Source organism: Sminthopsis crassicaudata, chromosome 6, assembly GCF_048593235.1.
Source record: "Sminthopsis crassicaudata isolate SCR6 chromosome 6, ASM4859323v1, whole genome shotgun sequence".
Taxonomy (NCBI): Eukaryota; Metazoa; Chordata; class Mammalia; order Dasyuromorphia; family Dasyuridae; genus Sminthopsis; species Sminthopsis crassicaudata.
In genome coordinates, this window is record NC_133622.1 from 152,497,030 (window position 1) to 152,521,601 (window position 24,572).

At 34.1% G+C, this 24,572-nt stretch overlaps 1 protein-coding gene across 1 annotated transcript; it reads right to left on the reverse strand.

The window, feature by feature from the left end:
- Nucleotides 1-4,119: 4,119 nt before the first annotated feature.
- On the reverse strand, nt 4,120-18,609 carry DMP1 (dentin matrix acidic phosphoprotein 1). The gene is made up of 6 exons (XM_074273217.1): nt 18,402-18,609; nt 13,851-13,929; nt 12,697-12,744; nt 8,781-8,813; nt 8,539-8,586; nt 4,120-6,224 (listed from the first exon to the last, which is right to left on the reverse strand). Exons 2-6 carry the CDS (start codon nt 13,902-13,904, stop codon nt 4,788-4,790), a joined length of 1,620 nt encoding a protein of 539 aa, XP_074129318.1. The 5' UTR covers nt 13,905-13,929; nt 18,402-18,609; the 3' UTR covers nt 4,120-4,787.
- Between the last annotated feature and the right edge of the window lie 5,963 nt (nt 18,610-24,572).

Here is a 24,572-nt window from a genome sequence, read left to right on the forward strand (position 1 = left end):
AAGAAAGAGAGAGAAAGAAAGAGAGAAGAAAAGAAAGAAGAAAAGAAAGAAAGGAAAGAAAGAAAGGAAGGAGAGAAAGAAAGAAAGAAAGAAAGAAAGAAAGAAAGAAAGAAAGAAAGAAAGAAAGAAAGAAAGAAAGAAAGAAAGAAAGAAAGAAAGAAAGAAAGAAAGAAAGAAAGAAAGAAGAAAGAAAAGGAAAGAAAGAAGGAAAGAAAGAAGGAAAGGAAAGGAAAGGGAAAGGGAAAGGGAAAGGCGGAATTGTTTCTGTCCTTCTGCTCAGTCTAAGGATCTTAACGTTTTCTGTGCTCTATCTGAACGTTTTCTGTGCTTCTTCCATAGTGTAATACAGAGATGGGATGTTCACTACTCTCTTAGACAGAATTCCACAAGTTCTTGGCTCAGGTTTGGGTCTATTGGCTTGTATGTAGTTGAATCTTGGTAGACTGTCACTGGACTCAGTCTCTTCTGGGAGTTTCAGCAGGTTCAGAGCAATTAAGCTGCTACCTTGCCTTGTCTTTTGCCCTGATTATTCCACTACAGACTTATGTGGCTTATGAATGCTAGAACTGAGTCCCAGCTCTGAGACTGAGAGCCACACAGCTGTGATCCAGTAACATTAACCTCCTAACTATTTCATAAAAAAAGACATTACATCTCTTAGGGCATGTGTGGGACAGTGAATCCAAATTAAAATCAGGACTCTCAGATTAAGAAAAGCAAAAAGTTTATTAGGATCTCACAAGAAAGGGCAACTCCCAATAGACAAAGTGTAAGTAAAGGAGTGCAAAGTGCAAACCATAAGATTATACAGACTAGAACTCCTCCTCACCCTCCATCTTTTCTCTTATTATCTTTTCCACTTTTTCTCTTATTATCTGGGGGAGTCCAGGCTTACATTCAAAACACAGAAATCTATCCCAGAAACAAGAAGAAATTGCCTTAAAAAAAAAAAAAAAGTACTTAAATGCTAATTAAGAAGTGGTGGGAAACAGTAGGGGAATGTTCATCCAAGACATTAGCTGTAGCTCAACTTCTTTTTATTTTTTTGGCTGAGGCAATTGGGGTTAAGTGACTTGCCCAGGGTCACACAGCCAGGAAGTGTTAAGTATCTGAGGTGAGAGTTGAGCTCAGGTCCTTCTGACTCCAGGGCTGGTGCTCTGGCCACTGCACCACCTAGCTACCCCAGCTCAACTTCTTATTGCAAAGTCTCAAGTCACAATTAATTAGTCTAGCCATTGGGAATTAATAAAGAAGGAATGAGGAATTCACTTTAGGCTGGGGCGGAACCTTGGATGCAAAGGCAAGCTCTAGGATCAGGGAATACAGGTTCAAAAGTATGCCTGGTCCTAGGGGAACTCAAATTAGCCTGGAACAGACTTTTTCTCCCCCAAAATCCTGATGCCAGGGCAAAGGAACTCTTGCTAGACCTGAAAAGCCTCTTCTAACCAAGAATCTGAAAGAGACAGTCTAACCACATCTGGAGGAAAACAATCCATTGTTGGCCTCCTACTTTACCTACCCTGAGTCCCCCCCCTAAGAATTTTTCAAACAGTTTAGTGTTTTAAAATTATCTGCTTTCTAAAAGAATTATAGAGTGGAGAACCACAGCGCTTAGGAATTTTATATTGAAAGAGCATGACAAAACATATTATTCTTAAGAAGAAATCTCATTGTAGCTAAAGGGAAGGGCAGGAAAATAAATATTTATAAAGTACCTACTCTGTCAAGCCCTGTGTTATAAGCATTACAAATATGATTTCATTTGAGCCTCACTATAACCCTACTAAAAAAACTCACTTCAGATGAGACCAGACTCTGAAGGCAACAAGTAGTGTTCTCTGGCCTGGCACCTTGGACCAATCAAAGCTGTATCCACAAGAAACTATTTGTCTAGCAAAGGCAATTATTATTCTTGATCTTACTATGAGAGTTTGTAAAGTATCTTTGCTTTGAATTCAATTCTCTAACTAGATTACTGACAAAGACAAGCAGATCAGTGGGAGTTTCTCAGGCTTTTTGAGTGAAATCTTGAACCCAAGCCTTAATTAGGGAGATCTACTGATAATGGTAATAATAGTGGTGGTAATTAATGATGAGATGCAAATAATGAGGTCAGTAGTAGTTATGATGAGGTGCAAGAATTGGGGAGGGAGATTCCTTCTCCTTGGAGGCACAGGTCCTATACAGAAAGAATTCGCAAACCTGAAATCTATGTGGCAAAAGGGATTTATTGGCACTGAGAAGAGAATATCTTCAGCAGTGGGCAAAAAGTCCGGGCAGGAGAGCTTGCCAAAACAGCTTTCTTGGAAAGCGTAATCCTGTTTAAGACCTGTGCAAAGATTCGGGGTTCAGAGTTGTCTTTTATTAGCTGTCTGAGGCTTGGGCTTCCATTCAAAATTTAATGAGCTTCACTCAATTGTTGTCAATGCTGGGAGCCTAGATCTCCAATTGAAAAGAGATTATTTATCTTGGAAGTTTGAACTACTGGGAGTGATTCAGATTAATCTTCAACTCAATAGAGGGTGAAACCATGTCCCTGGCCATGATTTCCAACTAAGTGAGATCACTTAACTGCCCTGAAGAGTGGGCCTCTTTCAGAGGAGAGTTTGGACAGTTTCAGGGTTCACCCTCATCAATGGAGTGGTATTAAATGATGATAATGACACGAAATGTCATAAAATAAATACAATATGAAATAAAACATACTTTCAAGGACTTTACAATATAATTGGAAGGGAAAATAAGCACACAAAAAACTATACTGCAAAAGAAAACAAAATTGCTAAGGAAAGATACAAAAAAAAAATTACATATAAAAAAATAACAAGTAGTTCCCACATTTGTTGAATAGTGTTATCATCAGGACAAATTAATAAAGTATTAAATCAGAATGGACAGAGTGAGAATGCATAGGATCAAAAAAGGAAAGTATTGTTGCCTTTGGAATCAAATGTTGTAAAACATTCAAAAGGAATATTTGTGGAAGATGAGATCATCAATAAAAATCATTGTATAATGCTTTAAAATTTGTGAGGTACTTTATTTACATGATTTTATCTTAGTTTCATAACAGACCTGGAATTTATATATTGCAGACATGCTTTTCCCCATTTTATAGACGAGTCAGTTCAGGCTCAAAGTTAACTGACTCAAATTCACATAGCTAGCAAATATCTAAAGTGAAATTGAAAGAGAGATCTTTCTTATTTCATGTCCAACAGTATCCACTATCTCACTTTACCAAAGGGAGAGAATATGAGAAAAAATGTTAAGGGACAGAACTATACAAGTCACATTTAACAAGTAAAAGGAGAAATCAAAAAAGAGAAATTGTTCTCTTCTCTTATACACTCAGAGGATTCTGTTCATTGCAACATTTTGGTTTTAGGGAATGGTAGAAAGTATTACACTTTGCAATGTAATGATGATTTTATTTCTAAACTAGCTCTTTTCCTCTTTAATTTTAATTATTTTAAATCTTCAATTCTGATAATTTTGTAAAGTAATCCTTTTTATCAAGAGAATGTAGCCAGGATGATGTAATAAGTACTAAATCTGGGTTTCCTTGAAATTTTAGATTCTGAGTCACAGGGCTATAATGATAATGGTGGTGCTGAAAAAAAAAATAAATTTTAGGTATTTTTTTCAACTTAAATGGTTACCTCCAAAAAAGATAAAAATTTTAAAAAATATGGTTCAGAGATCCTATATAAATGAAATCCTGGAAGAAAATGTCATGAACTATAGATTGAAAATTTATCCTTTTATCAACTTGTATGGTCTAGCATAAAAGTTAACATACTATTTTATTATTCTATTCAATGACAGCAATAGGATGGAAGTTATTTAAAAATTAGTGGAAAAGGCATAATTAGTTACAAGGCAAAACCAATAAATTATCTGAATTTAAGTGAAAATTTTTGTGTGAGAGCAATTAGAAACATCATTATCAATAACAGCTGTTTTTAGTAATAAATAGTAATTGTTTCTTTAAAACAGGAGCAAAACAAAGTGTTCATTAAATTAAAAGCATGTGGATAATCATCAGTGTAAAAAAGATACAGCATACACCATTTTGGATGTTATTACCTTTATTACAAAACATTAAATATATCCTGTGTTGAGGTAACATTCCAAAGTATACATAACAAGTTCAGTTGGAGTCTATATACACAGCTTTTATTTGCTATGAGCAAAAGTTACAGCTGATCACAGAGTTTAATTCTGGCATTGCACATAATCCAAATTAAGAAACAGAAGTTCAAATTATGTTAAACACATAATTTAACAAATAAAAGAGAATCTTAGTAACTCTCACAACCCATTCCCACAGCAGTGGTTCAGAATAACTCCTTTTAACATTGATGTTTTACAGAGAACCCTTTATAAAGGATAAAATGGTCGGCAGAAAGAAGTCTTGTTCATTTAAACCAAAACACAACTATCCTATAATTTTTTAATGTTTTCTCCAACCAAATATTTAATCACTTAAAACTCACTTATGAAAGAATCCTCATTTTAGGACATTTCTTCAAAACTCAAGCTATAAACTATAATACAAAATCCTTTTTTGTTTATACTATCATAGATAGTCTTCAAGCCATTTCACATTCTGTGATCTTCTATGGAAGAGTAATTTCCTACAAATGACTATGATGTCTCATTAATTATCTTCCAAAAGAAATAAATCCAGGTCATCCTAAGCTTGGTAGGATGAATAAATCAAAGCACCCCAATTTCTGTCTCCCATTCCCTCCTTTTTATAAAAATATATTTTTGAGCTAAAGCTAATAACCATCTTGGCAGTCATTGTCATCATGGTCTCCAGTTGGTCGGTTGTGATAAGTGTCAACTACTAGCTTTCTACTTTCTATCTCAATGCTTCTGGACAGGCTTTCTGATGTACTTTCACTAGAATTCACATTTTCTTTAAGCTTATTGTTTTCCTGAAATGCCCTGGCATCTTCTTCAGATTGACTATTTCCCTCTCCTTGCAACTGTTCAGAACTGCTTTCCCCACTGTCCTCCTTGGAGATACTTTGGCTCTCTGCTGATGAGCTCTGAGACTGGATGCTTTCCTGACTAGAACTGTCTTCATCCTCAGGTGACTCTTTGCTTTCCTCTGAGGGGCTCACACTCTCATTAGATTCACTGCTGCTTTGTTCCTCTGTGGATTCACTTTCTGATTTGGAGGACTGGGTTAAATTGCTGTCTTCAGAGGAATTGCTGTCTTCCTTATTAACTTCAGAAAGGCCAACGCTCTTTCCATCAGAGTCAGGGTTATCACCCCGTGAAACATTTTCATTCTCTTGCTGGGATTTACTTTGTTTTTCATGAGAATCATCATCATGTTGTCTGGAATCACTGCTGAGATCCAGCATATTTTGGCTATCTTCCTGAGACTGACTGTTGCTGTCTTCTTGGGATTTGCTTTTGCTGTTTTCATGGGATTCACTGTTTTCATGGGATTCACTGTTTTCATGGGATTCACTGTTTTCACTGGATTGGCTCTTTTCTGTGGAGTCACTCATGGCTTCTTCCATGGTATTGCTGTCATTGGTTTCATCCCAGTCATCCTCCTCTGAGATGCGTGCCTTTTGGAAGGATTTCCTGCCAAGCTGTCCCACCAATTGGCTCACATCAGAATCTTGTCTGCTCCCCTTCTGACCCTTTGTCTTGTTAATCTTTTTTTTTCTGTAATTAATCATTCTGGAATTGCTTTTCATGGTACCAACAATGTCTGCATCATCACCTTGCATTCCTTCATCATCAAATGAAGAATCATCTCTGGAGCTGCTGGAGCTTTGTTTACTTCCTTCCACAGTGAATTCATCACTATCACTATTATGGACCTTATGACTTTCATTCTCTTCTTCAAGGCTTCTGCTCTCACTCTGACTGCTTTCATCACTGACAGCATTGTGCCTGACATCTTTCCCACTGGCAACTCTATTTCCGTTGTGTAAAGTCATGTCAGAATCATCGTCACTTCCAGGCCACAGGTTTTCACCTTCTTGTTGATGTCTTTCTCTGGACCCTTGACCATTGTCTATGTCAACAAAAGTATCATCTCCACTGTCATCTTCATCATCATTCTTATCATCGTCTTTTCCTCCACTCTTAAAGGAGCTGTCAGATAGTCTATAAACAGACTCTTGATCAGTAAGGCCCATGTCTTCCTCTGATTCAGTACTATCACTGGAGTCTATCCTATCTTCATTTGGCTGCATGGAGGAATCAAGAGATACAATCAGATGACAATAATTCAGAGACCAATTATCTAATTAGTGGATTTTTTAGACCCACTATTCTTCTTTTTTTCCTTCTTCCTTTTTTCTTTTGGCCATTTTGTTATTCCTTGACATTTCTACCAATTATTTATGAGAAAATAGGAAAAACAACTACCATCCCTGTGATCACTTTTTGTAATATATATAAACTACTGAAAAAGCTGTGTGGAAACACCTTTGATTTCTATCCTAGTTTCATAGATTTAGAGTTGAAAAGGACCTTAAAGAATATTAATCCAACCATTTTATTTCACAGATGACAAAATGAAGCACAGAAAAGTTTGGGTGACTAGTCCAGAAATATATTTCTAGGACAAGTAGTAGGACTGGGATTTGAATCTAGGTTACATGACTCCAGAGCTGGCACGTTTTCCACACACACACACTATAACTGTTATATTAAGAAAACTTAGTCTTTAGAGAAATTTTTCAGTTAATCATTTGTGAAGTAAAAAATTGTTTTGTAAGGAAAAATAATTCCACCTCTGTATCTTTATACCAGCTGAGCTTTTTGTCTCCTCACCTAGAACATGCTTCCTTATCACCTCCTCTTTTAGTGGTTCTAGCTTCCTTCAAAAGCTCCTCCTGATGCTTGCCCTTCCTCCTCTTCCCCAATACTGGTGTCAACATCTTATGACCTCTTATATTGAATACATTTTATAAATATGTGCCTGTTATCTCTTTCAATAGAATGCAAGTTCTCTGAGGACAGGAACTATTTTATTTTTGTCCGTCCATGCCCATCACATAGTATAAAGTTTGACATATAGTAAGCACACATGAAAGTCACCATAGTCTCCAAAAACTTTGGGGAGGGAGGAGTTTGAAACTACTGTTTAGAAAATAAAAGCATCAGTAGTGCTCATATAAAACAGTTCTTCCAAATTACACATTACAAAATATTTTCTCCATGAAAACCTTGTAAAGATATTAAATTATTATCCTAGTATTACAAGAAAAGGAAATTGAAACTCAGAAAATAAAATGACATTATGTTTGTATATACAAACATATGTGCCACATATTTTATACACATGCTACATACAAATATAGATACAAGCATGTCATTTAATTTCCTGATTACATATAAATGCACACGCATGTGCCAAAGTCAAGTATTAAACCTAGATCTCCAGGATCCAGACCAAAGTCAATTGCTCTTTGCACTATATCACACTGTCATCTGGTCACTAGTGTTGATATCTATTGTTTGTAGAAAGAAGCTTCAGCAGATTATATTTTTCAGTCATGAAAAATGCAACATGGGACTGAGATCTCTCATATATTATGTCATCAGATTGGTAATGTCAGATGCCATTTTATTCCAAGCATATCATAAAGTTGGCCATCCCAGAGACAAATAAACAAGATTTCTAAGAAACTATGTGAACCACTTAGAATTCATTAGATTCTGGAAAACTTTTTTTTGTTTCTCTGCTGATTAGTCAACTGCTAGGGGCTCCACTGTACAGTAATATCTCCTCCTTACTTATTGGAGCCCTGGTTTCCATCATCCTTCATATCAAACCTGTATTCATTGACCTCATATCTTAGGGTTGTAGGTCTAAAACCAGAAGAAACCTTAGAAACTATTTCATTCAACCCTCCTCATTACATATGAGAAAACTGATGACTTGGGAGGCTAAATGATTTCCTTTTAAGTTATATAATAGTTGGTGTCCTAGAACCCCAAACTCTTCACTGCTTCAATAATGCTATTCAATTATAAAGCATCTCTCCTTTAAATATGATCCTCAGATAATTAATTTTAAAGTCTTTGATAAATGAGGAAGCAAAGATTTGTCTTTTCTGAAATATTTTGGGAGCATTTCTGAAGTTTTTGTTATTTCATAATGGACAATAATTCTTTAGCATTCATGGAATTTTCTGTGTCACAAATGTCACCTATTACAAAATAAACAATTTTAGGATGATCTCATGTTCTGAGCTCATCTATAATATTATCATGTCTAGATTAATAGCCATTTGTTAAAAAAAATATTTTTTTAATTGGAGGAAACTTCCTACTATCAAAGTCTATAGGTTTCTTCTCCCCCATCCTTAATCCAACATTCAAAATAAAATACCAAAATGTATTAAAGTGGCTTGTTTTTCCCTTTTTGGTACTGAGAACTATTGACTTTTCATGGTTTAAAAAATTATATTTAGAACTGTTTCCATATAATTTAAGTCATCACCATTTCCCTCAATGCATAAATAACTTAAATGTTAGGAAAGATTTAATTACCTGTTTCTTTGAGCTATCTTTACTTTCTTCTGATGACTCACTACTCTCCTGAAAGAAGAGAAATACAATTCCAAGTTACTTTTTTTCCCTTTTACCAGTCATAGGAAATAGAAAAAGGACCTTGTCTCCATTGCTTGAAGTTCAGGTGTATTATATTTCCCAAAGCCATGATGTGGTTCAAGATGTACTAAAGATTGCTTTAGGGAGAACATGAATCAATATAACAGGAAGGAGATAATTACCAAGGATAAAATTGGTGTTGGTGTCATATGATCCTGCAGAAAGAGGAAGAAAAAAGCAAGTTACTTTTATATAAAATTTATATGTCACTACAAAGGTTTAGAATAATTTAACTGATTTGTCACTTCCTTATATATTATGTGAATAATCTGAAGATTTGTGATGGCATGGTTTTAAAAGCAAAGATCCCTAAGGGACTGAATAAAGAGTGAAGTATAAGAAACAAGGAATAGTCTAAGTTAAATTATCTTTAAAACAGCTAATTTCAATGTTAAATTTAATAGGGCACTAGCAAATTGAGAGCATCACCAAATCTGTTTTTGGACACTGGCAGAAAAATGAATTCTTGAGGAATCCAATAAGGATATTTAAGGATTCTCTGAGTCATAAATTAAATCCAGCAAATCATTATTGAATACTTCCTATATATAACACATCTTAAACATGTCACTGTCTAATGTGTTTTATGTTCCAGATATTTGTTAAAATGTGACAGAAGCAACCACTCTCTAAGTAGTTGTAGGCTGTTCCCTTGTATGATGACTCCAAGGTCGCACCTGTCTAAGGGAAAGCTAATGACAGGCTTAAGCTGTGCTTTGTTACAGTAAGATTATGAACCATCTAGCAGAATATGATTTTGGTCAATTGTAGTATGGAACTGAGAGTAAGGCAGTAGAGGTTGAGAGGGCAGATGTCAAAGGGAGAATAAAAAGAAGTGTATATTTATTTATGACTCTAGAGTTATTCATTTAAAATTATTTTTGAATAACAATGACAAGAAGGTCTCAGCAATATTTTGCATATATGTACAGATGAATCTTGGTCTAATTCAGGCTGTCCTCATCTCTCATTTGGATAATATCGTTCTAATTGGTCTTCCTGCCTCATCTCTCTCTTCTCCAATCTATACTCTATACAGTTATTTTCCTAAAGTAAAGACTGAGCTTATCACCTACTTAACAAATTCTTTTGGTTTCCTATTATTTCTAGAATTAAATACAAATTCTGTTTGACATTTAAATCTTTTTCATAACTCATCTCAACTTAACCTTTCCAGCCTTATTATGCCCAAGCTCTTCATACACTCAGGCCTTTTTGCTATTATTTCTTTAGAGCACTTTCTCATCTATCTCCAGGACTTTGCACTGGCTCTTCTCCACATCCAGAATGCTCTCTCCCTTGTTCCTTCATAATTAAGCTGAAGCACCATCTCTACAAAAGCTTTCTCACAAAGAATCACCTTGGATTTACTTTTTACATATTTTAAAGATATTTCTGCAACACCTATTTTACTTGGCTCTCCCACAGAAATAGTAGATACTGTTATTTTGAAGTTTGGATTGCTAGGTGGAGCAATGGATAAAACATCAGGCTTGGAGTCAAAAAACTTAGTAACTGTCTCCCTTACTAGCCAATGATTATTTCATTTTTGCCACAATGTTGGGCACCCACTAGGCACATACTAATAAATACTTATTGGCTAATTGATTCCATGCCTTAACTCCATGTATTTATTTTTATTTGATCACAGAACTATAGACATGGAACTAAAGGGATATTAGGACCATCTAGTCCTAATCTTTCATTGTGCATATGAGAAAACTGAAGCTCAGAGGGATTAAGTGATTACCTAAAGTCATACAACTAATAAATGGAAGAATTGGAATGTGAACCAAGGTCATCTAAATCCAAATTCAGCATTCTTTCCCTGGTACTATACGTTGTATCCCCAAATAAAATGAAGGAATCTTGAGGATATAAATTATTTCACTGTCTCATCGTTGTATATTAAATACCTACTACAAAACAGTAAATCAGTAATCTCATTGGTGTAAAAAAAAAATTGTTTCCAAACTATGTTAGTTACATACATCCATTTAAAATTTTTATTATGAATCCCCAAAAGATTATTTTTTGCTTATAAATTATCTTTATAGGGAAAACGATCTATTAATACAAAAATATTTAGGGCAGCTCTTTTTGAAGTAGCCAAGAATTAGAAATCAAGAGGATGCTCATCAACTGGGGCTAAACAAGTTGGTTAAACATTATGGTTGTGGTGGAAATTATTATACTAGTTAAAAATAACAAGCACGGTTATTTCAGAAAAACCAGGAAGGTCTTATATGTACTGTTGCAAAGTGAAGTAAACGGAACCAAGAAAATGTTAAACACAGTAATAGCAATATTGTATAATGAAGAACTGTGAATAACTTAGGTATTCTCAGCAATACAGTAATCTAAGACAATTCCAAAGAACTCATGATGAAATATACTATGCACCTCCAGAGAAATAATTGATACTGAACGAATGAAGCCTAATACATGCTTTTTAAATTTTTCTTTTTCTTTCTTTTTTATTGAGTCTTCTTGTACAAAATGAACAATATCGAAATGTTTTACATGATTGCACATATCTAAATGATACTGTATTGCTTACCATTCAGGGAGAGGGAAAGAAAGGGAAGGATACAATTTGGAATTTAAAACTTTTATTTAAAAAAAGTTTTAAAAACTGTTTTTACATGTAATTGGAGGAAATATTTTACATAATAGATAAATAATCTATAAATATGCTCACTAAATATAGTACTGTATAATAACTATAAACATAAAATTTTTGCAGAAGATAAATTTTTAAATAGACAACAGGAAAATGCTAGGTTTTGCTGAATAGGGGAGTCAAGTAACATGGTCAGCCTACACTTTAGGAAAAATAACTTTGGCATCTAGGTAGACGTTAAAATTGAGGAAGAGAGACCAATTAGGATGCTATTGTAATTGTCCAAGTAAAAATGGTTGAGAGCCTAAAATAGGATTGTGGCTATATGAGTAGAGAGAAGGAAACAGATGCAAGGAATGTTGTAGGGCTGGAAAGAAAATAATTTGTCAACTGATCAGATATGTGGGATGAGTGAGAATGAAGAATTGAAGATGACATCAGTCTTATAAGCCAGGAGGGTGATGGTGTCCTCAATAGAAATAAGAAAGTTTGGAAGAGGGGTGGATTTGGGGGAAAAAGATAATATGATTAAATCTAAGATGACTCCATCTATGTCTATTTATCCTGTGAAACTCCTATGAGGTATACCACTCCAAATGAAAAAGAGAATGAAATTTTCACTTGCTGACCACTATGACTCCATTATGTCTTCAAAAGGTACCTGCAAAAGCTACTAGGTGACATGGGGAGCAGAATATGAATATGTTAAGGGAAGAAAAGAAATTATTTTCCCTATAGTACTTGTATAAGTAACTGCTATGGGTTCCTGGTTGGGCTATAAGTGCCTCAGAGGACCTACACCCAATTCAGAAAAGGAGAGAAAGAATCTTGTACAAGTGGAAGAGATATGGGGACTTTGGAAGGATAGAAAGGTGAATTTCTTTGGAGACATATCCAATGATTGTCTATCACTGAGAAAGTGACACAAGATTCATCTTCCTATTCTTTGATTGATTGATTACATATTCCTTGGGGTTAAATTGGACAATGATGTAAATATCAGCACCTTCACTGGCACCATGAGGTTGATTTGTCCAATGTCATATAGTCGTTAAATGTTAAAGGCAAAAAACCCAGATCTTTTTGACTTCCAGATGACTCTTGATATACTAAACCATTTTGCTTTATTAACTATACTTTATATTCACCAAATCATTAATTTGGTCTCTAACTAAAGAATAGCTATCCATGCCAGTTATGCCATTCAAATGGCTCAAAGACTGCTTAATTGTGTGATTTAGGGAAAGTCACTCAACCTGTGTTTGCTTCAGTTTCCTCTTCTGTACCCCAATGTTTGTTGTAATGATCAAATGAATTAATATTTATAAAAGCACTTAGCACTGTGTTTGTCACATAGTAGGTACTATGTAAATATTACTACTACTACTTATCATTATTATTACTGTTCAACTTACCTTCAATTCTTCAGAACTCTCAGAATCTGTGTGTAGATATTTAGCTACCTGGATCAATGGAAAACTTATAGTTAAACACAGAATATTTTTCAAGGAGACAGTTGCTTACATATGGCATTCTTAAACCACCCAACATGAATGCTACTTCCCCACATTCCCCTACCAAATAGAGATGAATAAACCTCCTTTCATTGACTATAGCTAGAAGATGCTATTTTTTAAAAACTTCTAGATTAGGACAGTCTTGCTTTCTTTCCTGTGTGTGTATATGTGTGCTCTTTCCTAATGTGTCCAGAAGGTAAATTCACAGAGTTCACTACATCATGGGAGTCATAAACTAAACTGGGAAAAAGGGAAACCTTTCTTCCCTTCTTTCATTTTACCTCATGGCTCAAAGAAATGGACCTGGGGTATTTTTGTCTCTGTTCTGTTTCATTAATCTTCTCAAGTTTAGGTACAAGTGGTTATACCCACCAGAACTGTGAGTTTGAGCCATGATGAGTGACCTTGGGTTCAGGAAACCAGTCAGAAAATAATAGCCAGACCGGCAAAGAAACCATTGAGAACCAAGGATGCTTAAGATTTTAACTCAAGCAGGGCTCTGACCTTGGAATTTAGGGTTGTACTCTGGAGGAAGTAAACTAACTAAGAATTTAATCCCTCCTCATCTTCTCTCATCTTCCCTCTTCCCTGAAACTGAGGCGATATAGAAAAGGGATTAAGCCCCACGTATCAAGGAGTGAGTTTGTATCTCTTAATTTTAACTTTGAAATAAATATTCTTTTGTAAAAGGAACTCATATACACATATGTATATATACATACATATATATAAATACATGTTACCTTTACATTACATGAACCTTGTGAGGGAACTTCTACCAATGTAAATTAGGTTTATGACTAGTCTTAGAGACTTGCCCAAAATTAGCCAACCAAAATCTATCAGAGACAAAGTGAAAGACAGTTGGGTTTTTTGGTGATTCCAAGGTCAACTCCTATCTATCATTTTACTAAACCACAAATGCCATATATGCATTTCACATATGGAAATTTTTTATTAAGTATCTTTTATTTTACCCAAATGGAGCAAGTTGATGGAAGTTATATTTTTGGAAATTTTTATTCAAAAATTGCCAAGAAGCTAGTACTTACAGGAAGAGCACAAGATAAACCCCAGAAGAAAATTAGCAGGAGAGTGGTCTTCATAATTGGTAATTAAGATGCTTTCAACCTTTAAGGAAGAATGTAAGTGAAATAGTCTATGTAGAATAATAAAATACCTCATCACATAAAAGCTGTTTAATCCTAAACATTTAATCTTTAGAAAGTCTCATTTGTAACAAATTCTGTAAGTTTCAAAGTCTGAATATTTTGGAATTGGAGCCACCACTTACTGTTTTCATTTTCTTTCAAGTAAATAAATAGGAAAAAGAAAGCCAAGATCTTCACTTACATAATGATTATGAAATTAAAGAAAACTAAACTAAATTCTTAAATTCATTCTAGCTCCCCTAAGCATTTGTGAATGATCATTTTTCTTCACACAAAAGCCACTGGTACTCCAGACTCTAATTTTAGAACCACAGAGATAACTTAGAGACTATTTTACTTTGGAAATTGTATTTTTGTTATTTGTTATTATAAATTATATATTATTGCAAATTTATATAAGTCTACCAAATAGATCTACATAAAGTATTCCAGGTTTACCAAGTTTTAATGTCTGTTTTTAATATGGAAGTTATACTACCTAATTAGCTATTTGTAAATATGTTCCAGATTACTGAAAAATCTAAAAATCCTAATTGTTTTCCCATACATTAAAAATACCTATTAGGAATATAGCCAAATGTGGCCTTTCCCCACTTCATGATGACTTCACTAACAATTCAAGATATAGAGGAACAAGAAAAATAAGTTCTAAATTTTTGTCTAAGTTCTGTTTGTTCAAAATTAAGAAAAAAATTAATAAAACTATGTAAATATCTGCTAAAGATACTTGGAAATCATCTGCTTTAGTATGATAATTCAATTCATGGGATTTGAATTATGAGGAAGGAAAGAAAGGGGAAGCAAAGGAAGGGGAGGGAAGGAAAGGAGGAAAGGATAAGAAAAAGAGAAAGGGAGGGGAAAGAAAGAAAAGGGAAGGAAGAAAGGGGAGAAGACAGAAAAGAGGAAGATAATGAATCAGTAGATCTTTAGAAGGAAAAATATCTTATAATTTAGTCTCTTAATTTATCTGTTTCATGTGACAATCTTAATGTGTCTCAGCTTTGCCCATGACAAAAAATCATCTGTGCTCTTTATGCACATTAGAACAGTAGTACCACATGGAGGATAGATTAAACTTGGTGAGCTTGTGCCTAGATCCCAGGCTGTGTTTTCAGTTTTCCCAAGAAGTTGACTAAACAATAGCTTTAAGGTGGAGCCTTGGAGGTGTAGGCTTGGAAATGACTTAACTAGTTCAAGAGATCCATAGATTCTAAGTCCAATAAGTAGATCTGGTTGTGGCCAGAAAAAGTTTCTTCAATAGGTTTAAGCCTAACTGTTTTATCAGCAGATATGTTAGTTTGCAGAATTATTTAAAATTCAGGACCAATATGAAATGTAAAATGCCACATAGTCCTGCATATTGTTTCATGTTCTGATAAAGTTTAAAAATCAGTCATCTGAAAGAGTTTAACTATAATTATAAATTAAGGTGTTGAATCTTATTTTAAGCCTTACCTTTCACTTATAAAAGTTGTTTGTGTTTTATTTGAGTTGAATAAATACCTGTCTCTTTCTCTTTTGAGGAAAGCCTAGTTATAAGCCTAAAGCTAAATCTTAAGTAATTTATCATGTAGATTTAACTAGCCAAATTATATGACTAAAGGAAACCTTACTTTCATCTTCTTAGAAATCAGGCTTCTTTCATACTGAACCCAATCTAGAAAGCATGCCTGATTTCAGAGCAGACTCCCTTTAGGGAGAGGGAATGAGAGCTATTCCAGGTCTTGTGGGCTCCTCAGCACCTCCTAAATAAAAATAGTAGGATCATTAACTAAGAGTTGACAGAAACCTTAGAAGTCATATAATCTAATCTTTCTTTTTAAAGACGAGGAAACCAAGATCCAAAGAAGTAAAATGTTGGCTCAACATTCACACGTGCACATGGAAATTTGAAGTGTTCCCTATAGCCAAATTATAAGTTAACTATGTCTGGAGAAAAAAGAGAATGATAAAAATTTAGAGGAAAAGTTCTCAAAATTTCACATGCAAATGTTATACACTCCAGAATTTAAATGGGGCTCAGGTGACTCTATGTGTGAACTCTATATATGAAGGAAGAAGCTGAGAGATCATTGGTGAAATTGTTTTAGTAAACTGGGAACCAGCAACTGTTGTGATATGAATTAAAAGTCATTAAAAATGTGGGTTTCATCTTGCCCTTATTCATTAATAAAAGGGAACATTGTTGATTAAATTTGAAGTAAGAGGGTGGAGGTGGGTGGAAAATGACATGGTCTCAAAAAATTCTATTTTACTCCTTGAAGTTACTTCTTGGCAACTTCAAGTCTAATAATTTATTCCTGTTAGCCACTGGGGATATTTAATATACCAAAGCAATACTTTGCTAAGAATGTGGTAAGTTTGTCAAGTGCTAGTATGAGTTATGTCATAAGTTATGTTTAAGTTTCAGTGTTTTTGATGGAAGTGTTTAACTTTTCTAGTGTTACAGATTTCTAAGTGAAAAATAAAAGTAAATATTAACTATCACAATGAAATACATTCAAACCAGCTAAAGAATTTTCTTCTGTACCTAGGCAAAATCCAAGAGCCTGCAAAATTAATGACACACAGATAGGAAGCCTGCCTTCCAGATCTTTGCCATCAGAAAAGATTTTATAGTGGTGTCAAAAAGTACTATAAAAAGTTAAGAAACAAATATTTCTTAAAGGCACTGTGCTAGATAGACTTATATAAAGGAATATATTATTAGATAACATTTTGTTTTGGAAATACTTTCACAGAACTTAAAAAAAACTTTAAGAGGCTCTGGATAAGAAAAGTATTTCAAACTGTAAACATCATCAATTTTATTTGGGGCTAAATTTATGATTTAATTGTTATGAGAAATTCCCATGAGGAAACTTTCTATAATACAGATTGACATCTTCTCTGCCTCTTTTAAACAGCCTCAGAGGGTTACCTGGGGCAACTGGTAGAATCGAAGATGCTTGGAATAGGTTTCTGCTCTCTACTTGGAGATGATAAATTAAAAGAATACAAATTCATATTAGGCATTTATTCTGAATTTAATACAAATGCCTAGGATTGTCCCAAGATCCATATTAATCAACTCAACCTCCTGTACTTTCCATAACTTATGCCATTCTGTGTTTGGTTTGATGATCTTTGAGGTGTTAATAGATTCAATTATGTTCAGTATTTAGTAGAAAGTATACTAAATATTTAAATTAAACTTTTCAAAAAACATGAAGGTTGAAGAAAAGGGTTTCTAGTTATTCCTCAGTAAACAAGAAAATCCAATTAACCAGAACACAGAATTCATTAAGAATTCCAACTTTTCTACATTCTGCCTCTTACACATGGAGTTGTTGAATAACCCTCAGAAGACAAGGTTTATGAAAATATAACACTGACATAAATGTACTTGAATGACTCACAACTTCTTTGGGCTTCTATTTCCTCATTGAGGTTATCTCTAGATTGCTTTCAGTTCTAAATCTTACAAATATTTACAGGCTATTTGGAGAAAAATTAAAGGTTGGATATTCTGGACCTGTGGTGTCACCAGTTATAGAGAACTCCACTGACATAGATCAGCAACTCATTTATAATTTAAGGCCTTAGAAATTTGCCTGGGACACTGAGAGGTCAAGAGTCTTGCTCATGATCATTTAGTATGTATCAGTGGTATCCCTGTGTATCGAGATTTGAAATAATGTCTCCCTTTTATCCTACAGTACATTTTTTCCTCTTGGCTCCCTTTTTCCTTTTCCTGAAAAGATAGCATCAGATAATTTAAAATCAAACCATAAATAGAAAACAAAGTATTTTCTATCTATCAGTAGATAAGTCTTTTTTCTTCATCTAATATTCAGCTAATATTCCTTTTCTCCAGTTTCACCATATTACTCATTCTATAATGAATAATTATTGAATGTCCTTTGCATGCATAGTTTCCAATTAAAGAATTTTCTCTGAAGATCGTCATCCTTATTTATTATAGTACAAAATTTTCAGCATCTGACAGATAATATCTATTATCTAAGAATATAAAACTTCAATTTGGAATTTCCTTTGTAGAGTTCATTCAAACCAAATCACAATCTTATCTCTTCTGGCCTCGTTTTCAATAGGCCTTCCCTCTAACTTAGTTAGAAGGCCCTGAGTTCTGAAGATAATTCACATTTAAGTATTCTATAGAGATTAGATAAATGTATCATAGAAATAAATATGTACATGCATCCCCAAATAAGCTCTTATTGAATTTATATATCCAGAGTCAAGAGCAAGAGACATATGTGGAGATGTTTAACAGAAAGCAACTCTATTCATCATCTTTCCTTTTTCTTTTCTCCCTTCTGCCTATTTATCACAAAGCACAGATTAAATAGTTTCAATGTACAAGTACATTAAATTTATTATTTTTGCATATCTATAAATAAATTTTGAAAGGACTTACAAATTCCCTACCTTTGTTGTTTCTTCAGTTCAAAAATTCTTTCTCCAGAAAATCACCAAATACTGAGTTGTAGATCTCACCAGAGAAATGTGGGGCCAATGAAGATGTTTTTTAGCTGATTTTTTGAAAATTACACTGATGGGACAAGAATTTAAACCCTGCTTCTGCTCCTCAGTAGCCAATCAACCTTCCTCTTGGGATATCTGATGTCACAAAGTGTCACTGGGACCCCAGTACTCCCACACTTCCTCTTTCCTGCAGGGGCAGATTTTCCCTAAAAAGCTCTTGTGGTTCCCAAATGACTAGACTAGTTTCCATTAAATTGAATATCTTCCCAAAGCTTTGTTTTGATTTCTAAATATATGTCATTCACATCCAAGAAAGTTTGTGAGCATTATAAGCAATGACAGTGTCACCCACACACTGACAGATCCTGTCAGACATGAGGGAGGGTAGGAGGATAGGTTTCCTGTTAATGTACATTTCCAGGTTGTACATGGCGGAAGCTCTATGTTTGGGCTTTGAAAATAGTAGACATTTTTCAATTATCAGTGTTGAGAATGCCTAGTCTTTATTTACTCTCCCTTAAGCCAAGTGCTTGGAGAAACCGGAGATTTCATGGATGATTCACTTTCCATCATCTTCTTCTAGTAGCCTCTAATAGTTACAATACCTACCCACCACTACCATCCACTCACAAGAACCTTTAATTACTACCAGAAAGAATTTGTCCGACATGGCATCATTCCTCAAACTTGGGTTATGTCCCAAGAAATTCATAGAATAATAATAGATCAGAATCTAATAATATTATACTTACATTTTATCTGATTAATGATATTTAATCTAAACAATACTATAAGATAGAAGAATATTATTATTCCTGTTTTACATTTATAGAAATTGAAGCTCCAAAGGTTAAGTATCTTGCCTAAGATCACATATATGAAATAGGACTCAATAATAAGTTGAATATTCTTATTTCTGCCATCCTAAGACCCTAAAGGACTTTTAGGAAAGTAAATTGGGTTTTACATGAACTGATGCAAAGTGATTGGCAGAACAAGGAAAAATATATATACATAATTATTACAACCACATAAAAGAAAATAACAACCACCATAAAAAGAGGAGAGATGAATATTGCAAAATTATAAAGAACTAGCCCCAAAGAAAATTTTCTTCATACTCATTGTGGAGGGAAAGTGTTAACAGATGTGGAACACTACATATAATGATATTTTTTTCAAGGTAATGATTTTATTAGTTTTTTGTATTTTTTTCTTTTTTAAAAAAAATTCTTTGTTATAAAGAACAGCTTTCTATGAGAGGGAAAAGAAGAAAAGATACTGAGACAAATCTAGGAAATGTAAAAACAAAAGATATCAATCCAATTTATTATTTGAATAACAAAATATCAAGTTCCAAAGACCTGTCCAATAAGAATTTCTGCAATGCCTAACTTCATTATGAAGATACTTACATGAACCAAGAGTCAAACCAAGAAAGGCTGCAAAAATCACTTGAAGCTGATACAACCAAGAGAATAAGGGGAAAAGGAAATGAAAGGAGAAAGGGAAATCTATTTGCAATCAAGTTGGATTGAAACAATGAGATTCCGGGGCTTCTACTGAAGGATTCTAATCCACAGGGAGAGTTTAAAATAGTTCCACCTGAGATACTCAGGAGTTACTCATTCCTGTCCTGATCCAAACCCATGATCCAGAAACCATCCCATGGAACATGCATGGAATTAGGTCTTTGTTCTGACTCCTTATTTAAAAAAAAAAAAATACATATGATCCATAGACTCCTGATTGATCTGGTTATATCCTCTGATTGGGACCATGTTGAAAATTCTTGCCAACTGAGCCTCAGTAGAGTAGACAGACTGTAGAAAATATATACTTCCCTTTCCTGGAATATGGAGATCAGTGCAAAATGTCAAAATCCAAATTTCCGATGTCAAAGAAAAATAGTGGATGGGTTATAAAAGAAGAATTTCGAGTACAAATCAGTATTATATTTGTCAGCTCCTACAAAAGATCTTGAAATACTTGTATTCCACGAGAGAATCAGGAATAATTTATTCTGAGAAGCTAAATATAATCCTACTGGGTTAGGGAGACAAATGCATCATTAATGGAATAGAGGACTTTGAGGCCTTCCTGATTAAATGAGCAGAGCTGAGTAGGGAATTGAAATACAAATGCAAAAGTGCAGTCCGGGGAGGGAAGAAGGAGTCCTGGAAGGGAAATAATAAAAGGCATTATTTCAGAGATCATGGAAAGTATGAAGTAATGCAGAGGAAAGTGAATAGAATCAAGAGAATAATTTATTCAAGGAAAATTTTTAAAAGAAAATCAATTTTGAAAGACTTGAAAACTCTGATCAATGTAATGAATGTTTCCAAAGGACATATAATGAATCATCTTAACTCTTGAAATGGCTACAATATACAAAGGTACATTCTTGGGTTAGGCTGCTGTGTGGATTTCCCCCCTTATCTTTGCTTAATTGTTATAAGGGATTCTTCCTCACTTTTCTTTAGATTCTTAAAGAGAAAGTGCAGATGTTGGTGTTAGTGAAAGGTGGATTACCAATAATATTGCTCAAAAAAAAAGTGTTATGGTAAGATATTTTTAAACACACAGAAGAGTATAGTAGAAAGTTCAAATGGAAACACAAACCAGGGGGACAGTTTTCAAAAGTGATGTATAGAATTTATTCTATGCTTTTAAAAATAAAAAGCAAGTGACATGAAATGGAGCTTCATAGTTTTATAAGAATCCTCTTTTATATCCCACTATACAAATGGCAGTGATCTTTTTGTAGTGTTTAAGTTCAGAATAAAAATAGTATTTTTAAAAGAGTTTTTGTTGTTGTTGTTGGTTTTTTGTTTGTTTTTATTTTTTTTTTAATTTTATTTATAAGGTTTTTTTGACAGTATATATGCATGAGTAATTTTTTATAACATTATCCCTTGTATTCATTTTTCCAAATTTTCCCCTCCCTCCCTCTACTCCCTCCCCTAGATGACAGGCAATCCCATACATTTTACATGTGTTACAGTATAACCTAGATACAATATATGTGTGTAAATCCCATTTTCTTGTTGCACGTTAAATATTAGATTCCGAAGGTATAAGTAACCTGGGTAGATAGTAGTGCTAAGAATTTACATTCACTTCCCAGTGTTCCTTCTCTGGGTGTAGTTGTTTCTGTCCATCATTGATCAATTGGAAGTGAGTTGGATCTTCTTTATGTTGAAGATATCCACTTCCATCAGAATACATCTTCATACAACATTGAAGTGTACAACGATCTTCTGGTTCTATTCATTTCACTCAGCATCAGTTGATGTAAGTCTCTCCAAGCCTCTCTGTATTCATCCTGCTGGTCATTTCTTACAGAGCAATAATATTCCATAACATTCATATACCATAATTTACCCAACCATTCTCCAATTGATGGACATCCATTCATCTTCCAGTTTCTAGCTACAACAAAAAGAGCTGCCACAAACATTTTGGCACATACAGGTCCCTTTCCCCTCCTCAGTATTTCTTTGGGATATAAGTCCAATAGCAGCAATGCTGGATCAAAGGGTATACACAGTTTGATAACTTTTTGGGCATAGTTCCAAATTGTTCTCCAGAATGGTTGGATTCTTTCACAACTCCACCAACAATGTATTAGTGTCCCAGTTTTCCCACACCCCCTCCAACATTCCTCATTATTTGTTCCTGTCATCTTAGCCAATCTGACAGGTGTGTAGTGGTATCTCAGAGTTGTCTTAATTTGCATTTCTCTGATCAGTAGTGAATTGGAACACTTTCATATGAGTGGATATTATTTCAATTTCATCATCTGAAAATTGTCTGTTCATATCCTTTGCCCATTTATCAATTGGAGAATGGTTTGATTTCTTATAAATTAGGGTCAGTTCTCTATATATTTTGGAAATGAGACCTTTGTCAGAACCTTTAACTGTAAAAATATTTTCCCAATTTGTTACTTCCTTTTGTTTGTTTTTGTTTGTTTGTTTGTTTGTTTTGCTGAGGCAATTGAGATTAAGTGACTTGCCCAGAATCACACAGCTAGGAAATGTTAAGTGTCTGAGGCAAGATTTGAACACAGGTCCTCCAAACTTCATGGTCCATGCTCTATCCACTGCCCCTAAAGCTGCCCCTAAAAGAGACTTTCAAACCTCACTTTTAAAAAGATTTCCCCCAGAATTCTAGAATAAGGGCATAATGAATAAGAGGTTATGAGAAAAATCTGATTCTCCTTTTTAGGACCAGATTTCCCTAGGGGACTGACCTTTGGGTCTGAGCCCAAAAGAACTTTTTTTGTGGAAAAGACTTCCCCTACTCAGCCCATGGGTGATAGTCACATTCTTTAGGAAGCTACATGCCATGGAAGCAACTTGCATCTTGCTGCTGCTGACATATATCATGTATATTATAGCTATGCGGCACTCCGAAAGATGATGTGGAAATATTGGAACATTATAGCTAATATAAAATCCAGTTATTTACTTGTCAATCTTAATGATCAATGTGAAATCTAAACTATATACATATGTACTAAATTATAGACAGATAGATAATAGATAAATAGGTAGATAAATAAAATTCACACAAATGATGTATCTATTTACTAATAATGTAACTATTTACTAGTAATTAATGCTAATTACTAATTACATTAGAATCATTCTAATAATAAATTTCAATACTCTGATATGGATACTCCCTTCAGTGATGCAAATGCCAATTAATCTATGCCTTCCTATCTTGTTGGTCTCTGGCTGCCCTCCTATAAGTATTTCACAGTCTATTTACTTAACATACTATTGTCCTGCCTCTAGAGTTCTTGACAATGTGTGAATGCTAATGAACTTATCATTTGCTCCTTCATTCTTTCTACTCCTGATCTCCCCTGCAGAATCACTGAATTTGAACAGCAGAAGTCAATTCCTTCACTGTGTGAAGATTTCCACAATAAGAGGACTCATCGCTTCTCTGAAAAATCCATTCCACTCTTGGGAGCTCTAATTATTAGGAATTTTTCTTTATATAGATCCCAAATTAGCCTAATTGCAACTTTTCCCTACAGCTCCTAATTCTGTCCGCCAAAGAGAAGTCTAATCTTTCCTACATGTTACAGTTACTCAGTTAAGGATGATTATCTTGTTCCCTCTCCTCACATTCTCCACTCCATTTAAGACTTCTCTTCACCAGTCCTAACATGACAAATTACTTCAACCAATACTCACAAGACACCATCCCTTCACCATTCTGTATGCCCTCTTCTGGACACTTTCCAGCTTATGAAAATCTTTCTTCTTCTTAAACATGAGGTGTTCAGAACTGAACACAATATTCTAGATGAAGTATGACAAAAGCAGAGTATAGTGGCACTATTACTTATTCTTAGAAGGGATGCTTATGCTTATTTTAATGCAGCACTAAATTCCATCTATTTTTTTGGTGACTACATCACACTTTTTGAGTCTAGAGTCCAGACAAACTCCCAAATCTTTTTCAGAACAAACATGATCTAACCATGTCTACCCCATCTAGCATTTGTCAAGATTTGTCAAGACTTATATTATTCCTATTTAATTTTATTTTATTTGATTCAGTCCAATGTCTTGATCTATCCAAAAGGATGCTTTTAGACCCCATGTCTATTATTCAGAGTGTTTGATATCCTTCTAGTTTTTGTATTGTCTGAAAATTTAGTGAGCATATCTTCACTACTATCTGAATTACCAATAAAAATGTTAAACAACACAGAAGGCAAGCATATATCCTTGGCGTACAGTGCCTGTATATCCCTGGGCAAGTAATTTACTTGGTTCTCTCATCTGTAAAATGGAACAATAGTATCTCAGTGTCATTGTAAGGATAAATTGAGATAATATATGTAAAATGCCATATGTACATCAAAGAACTATACCAATACTATTATCATTATTATAATATGTACTCTTTGAGTTCAGTTATTCTACCAATTCTGAATCCAAATGATTGCATTACAAACCTCTCCACTTCCTCTACAATTTAGTTTTTTTTTTGTTGTTATGGAATTAAAACTATAAATTCATTTAGTTAGAAATGATATCTTTATGATATTAGTATGACCCATCCATGAGGAATGAAAAACTTTCCAAT

Coding starts and splice junctions, on each gene's coding strand:
- DMP1 (XM_074273217.1), bottom strand. CDS start 13,904: ATGAAGACCACTCTCCTGCTAATTTTCTTCTGGGGTTTATCTTGTGCT. Junction 8,587..8,780: donor CAACACCAATTTTATCCTTG/GTAATTATCTCC, acceptor CTCTTCTTTCAG/GAGAGTAGTGAGTCATCAGA. Junction 6,225..8,538: donor AAGATAGCTCAAAGAAACAG/GTAATTAAATCT, acceptor TCCTCCATGCAG/CCAAATGAAGATAGGATAGA.